Genomic DNA, 4,051 nt, shown 5'->3' on the forward strand with positions numbered 1-4,051 from the left:
GCCTCCTGATATCTAGCCTAAATCTACCCTCTGCCAGCTTGTGACCATTATTCCTGGTCACTCCTGGCAGTGCTCAGGGGAACAGGGACTTCCCCAGTGCCTGCTGGTCCCCCCTGACTAGTTTGTAACAGGCCACTAGATCCCCCCTCAGCTTTCTCTTGTGGAGGCTGAACAGGTTCAGGTCCCATAGCCTCTCCTTGTAGGGCCTGCCCTGCTGCCCCCTGATCATGCGACTGGCCCTCCTCTGGACCCTCTCCATGTTGTCCACATACCTCCTGAAGTGCGGTGCCCAGAACTGAACGCAGTACTCCGGCTGCGGCCTGACCAGTGCCACATAGAGGGGGAGGATCACCTCCTTGGACCTGCTCAAGATGCATCTGTGGATGCATGACAAGGTGCAGTTGGCCTTCCTGACTGCATCCCCACACTGCCAGCCCATGTTCATCTTGGAGTCAATGAGCAAACAACTTGGCTCAAGCAGGGAGGTACTGTATATAGAGAAACCCTGAATCAGAACATTTGAAATTGATATGGATTAGCCTTGACTGTTCTGTTGCTACTCATGAGCCAGGACTAAACTGGTTTCAGGGTTTTTGTCTGTCCACATCTTCCATTGTACTGAGACGGATCCACATTTTCTGCTCCCCAGGAGAGTTTTTTTTTAACTATTATGCCTTGCCATGCTCAGCAGCACATGCTCTCCCTTCCTCTTCTCATTTTAAACATTTTATGTGTCTAAGCCAGAGGTCAGCAACGTTTTTGGGCAGAGTGCCAAAAACACCTGCAACCTCAACTTGTAAGATGTTGGCCTGCCAGGGGCAGATGACAAGTGAGCTGTGAGGAGCCTGATCCTTGTTGTGGCAGTGCAGTCCCAGCCCCTTCCTTGTCATGTGTCCCAAGGCGTGAGTGCCAAGCAAAATGTGTGCCATGCTCCGGCACCCATGCCAGGGGTTGCTTACCTCTGGTCTGAGCCCTTAATTACTACCAGAATTGAGCCAAAGTGTATAAAAATATGGATGGATCTTCAAATGCAGGCATGGTTGTAACTGGTTACTATTGTCGTATTTGCAGATGTGGGCATAAGCCTTTATTTTCCAAAGGCTTTATTTTGTCCTCTTTGTAGTGACACTTAAGGAAAGGACCAGATTGCTATTTACTGGTACCTTCCCCCTCAACTTCTGATTTATGGTTTTAAAATGGAAGAGAAACTGCTGCTGGAGTGAAAGGTGGAGAATGGAATAATTGTCTGATTTAAATTTACATTTGTTTCTAATGCCCTGCTTTCCTCTGTTTTGTATATAGCAGTTCCCCAAGTCCTGATGAAAGCTTTCATAATCTGGACAGGTAGTTATGCTCCAGAGGAAAAGTCTATTAACTGGTTTTGTGTATCAATAAATGGCAAACTGCATGATTGCACATACTTCTTGTCTTGCAGTTTTATGTAAATAACACCCAAAATAAACTTTAAAATGTTGTTCAGTTAATAATATTTCAGAATCGCTGGCAGAGTCTGCAGCAGCCTATACCAAAGCAACTGCAAGGAAATGTTTGTTGGAGAAGGTAGAAGTGATCACTGGGGAGGAAGCAGAGAGTAATGTTTTACAGGTAAGAAATTGGTCAGGTACAGGTGCACTTTAGTTTTGTGATGACTTGTATGATGATCCAGCTATATTAATTCAGTTATGGTTAGTTGTTGCTTTTAATTTCCCATGTGAGTTCTTGCAATTCAACACCAGGCTACTGTCTTTGAAATTTGTTTTCATATGATGTATAACCGAGGCACGTCTCTTGAAATCATTACCGCTATGAATCTTAAACAGGACTTGAATTATTAAATTATGGATAAATTTAGAGTTGACCAATTCAGACTTTTCAGAGAATTTTAATTTGTATGTTTTCTTTTAGTCTGCCACTCAAGTGTTTTCTCCTCTCTGACAAATGCACACTTTACTGTGTCACTATAGCTTTTATAAATGTTAAGGCTAATGGTGACACTACTCTATAATCTCCTGAATAACATAGACCATATAACACCACACAGATTATTACAGTCAGCCTGTAACTTTTTTGTTTGTGTTGCACCGTCTTTTGGAAAGAAATCCAGCCTTGATTTAAAAATTCCAAGTACAGTAAAAGCTGTGCTATCCGGCATCTTACAAGCTGGCATGCTGTACTAACCAGCATGCTGGCTTGTAAGATGATGTGAAACCGGAAGTGCCCACCGCAGCACTTCTGGTTTCTCTGAGTCCCCATGGCTGGGGGCAAACCAGCCTGTGCTGCCAAGCCACCACGGCCTGAGGGCATAACAGGCTGTGTGGGGCCTGCCTCCCTGTCCTGCAGAATGGGTGGCGATGCAGCAGGAGGGGCGGAGGGATGCCCCAGACGCCGCGGGAGAGGCGGCAGTTGGGGCTGCTCAATTAACCGGCATGTTTTGTTACCCAGCATCCGCCATTCCCGGGGGTGCCGGATAACAGAGCTTTTACTGTAATAAGTCAGGGTGCACTGATAGAGATTTTTGGGGCCAGTGCCAATAGCTGATTTTTAAGGAGGCATATTGGCCGATACTAATCTGCTTTTTCAATACGCAGCCCGACAGCTTGAAGTGCAGTGGCAAGTCTGCTGTGGTGGAAGGGAAGGGGTGTGGTGGGGGCAAATCAAGGCCCCTGCAATGAGGGAGGGAGTGGGGCTGGGGCAGGCATTGCCTGGGCAGGGTGTGGGACGGAGCTGCAGCTCATCCAGGGGGCACAGGAAGTGGCAGGGTGGCTTCCCCTGCTGCATGTAACCAAGGAGGGCATGGGGCGGCTGTGTCCCTGGATCTGCATGTGGGGCAGGGCAGGCTGCAGTTCCGGGCTGGGGCTGCCTTAGACTCTTCCTGGTGCGGGGGCTAGGCCAGGCTGTGGTTGGGCCAGTGGCAGCATCTTGGGGGAGGGGCGGGGCAGGGCTGCAGCAACTCCAAAATTTGCCATAGCCCCCCCCAGTCCTCCTCCCAGCACTGCTACTGCCTACCCGAGCACAGCCCAGCCCAGCCCCTGCCAGGAAGAGCATAGTACAGCACCAGCCCCAGCCTGCAATGGCAGCCTGCCCTGCCAGACCCCACACAGATCTGGGGGCACTCCCCCCCACCCCCCAGGCTGCACGCAGCAGCGAGAACAGCCCCCCCTGACAAGCTGTGGCTCTGTCCTGTGCCCTGCCCCAGCCCCACTCCCGCCCTCCACATGGGGGCCTTGATCTGCTCCCACCACGCCCCTTCTCTTCCCTTCCCTTCCCTTCCACCTCAACAGACCTACTAGCTGCACACAACTCTCCATGTGTTCCTTGCCACCTACAGCTGTGCACATGCATGGGGCATTTATCAGCCACATTGGGCTGATTTCCAACAGTCAACTTTCTTTTATATCGGTGCTGATCTGATATCCGACTGATGTATTGGTGCACCTGTAGTGATAGGAATATGATGGATTCTCCGTGTAAATTGTTTCAGTGGCAGTTTATCCTCAGTTAAATTTTGCCTTTTTTGCTAGACCGAAGAGCTATTGATTTATCAGTAATTTCTCCATTCATGTCCATTGAGAGCCTGACTATTAGTTTCTTTTCTTAAGTTTTTAGATTGAGCTACTTAAGTTTCTCACTAATCCTATGTTGTTTTTCCAACCTAGAATAATTTTTTTAACTCTCTGAAGTCCATCTAATTTTTCAACATCCTTTTGTGAAGCAAGGACATCAGAACTAGATTTGATACTTTAGTAATCTGTAGTCTCACTAATGCTACACAATGGGTAATACTATCATTTTACTTCTTGATATTCTTACTTACATATCCAAGATTGCACTTGCCCTTAGCAGTGGATTAGCAGCTACTACCATATTCAAGTAGCTTATCTGCTGTTAACTCCCAGGTCCTTTTCAGTGTCACAGAATTTAAAAATAGTTTTCTATCCTAGAAGTATGGTGTATCTTTGTTTCTTAATGTACAAACCTACAGTTGGCTCTATTAAGTGTGTTTTTAAGTGAGTCATCTTATTAAGTGTTCCTGATTTTTTTCCCCCCCCCC

At 47.5% G+C, this 4,051-nt stretch overlaps 1 protein-coding gene across 3 annotated transcripts in view; it reads left to right on the forward strand.

Moving 5' to 3' along the window:
• The window catches only part of RANBP3 (RAN binding protein 3), a 174,979-nt gene that overhangs the window by 161,383 nt on the left and 9,545 nt on the right, over positions 1-4,051 (forward strand). For 2 of the 3 annotated variants that reach the window (XM_019513204.1, XM_019513206.1), the window contains one exon: positions 1,481-1,605. In XM_019513204.1, coding sequence (XP_019368749.1) covers positions 1,481-1,605 — 125 coding nt within the window. The remainder of the gene's footprint in view (positions 1-1,480; positions 1,606-4,051) is intronic. The other variant, XM_019513205.1, reaches the window with a different exon arrangement.

This window comes from Gavialis gangeticus, unplaced genomic scaffold (genome assembly GCF_001723915.1).
Source record: "Gavialis gangeticus isolate Ggan-Ray unplaced genomic scaffold, GavGan_comp1, whole genome shotgun sequence".
In the NCBI taxonomy this organism is placed as follows: Eukaryota; Metazoa; Chordata; order Crocodylia; family Gavialidae; genus Gavialis; species Gavialis gangeticus.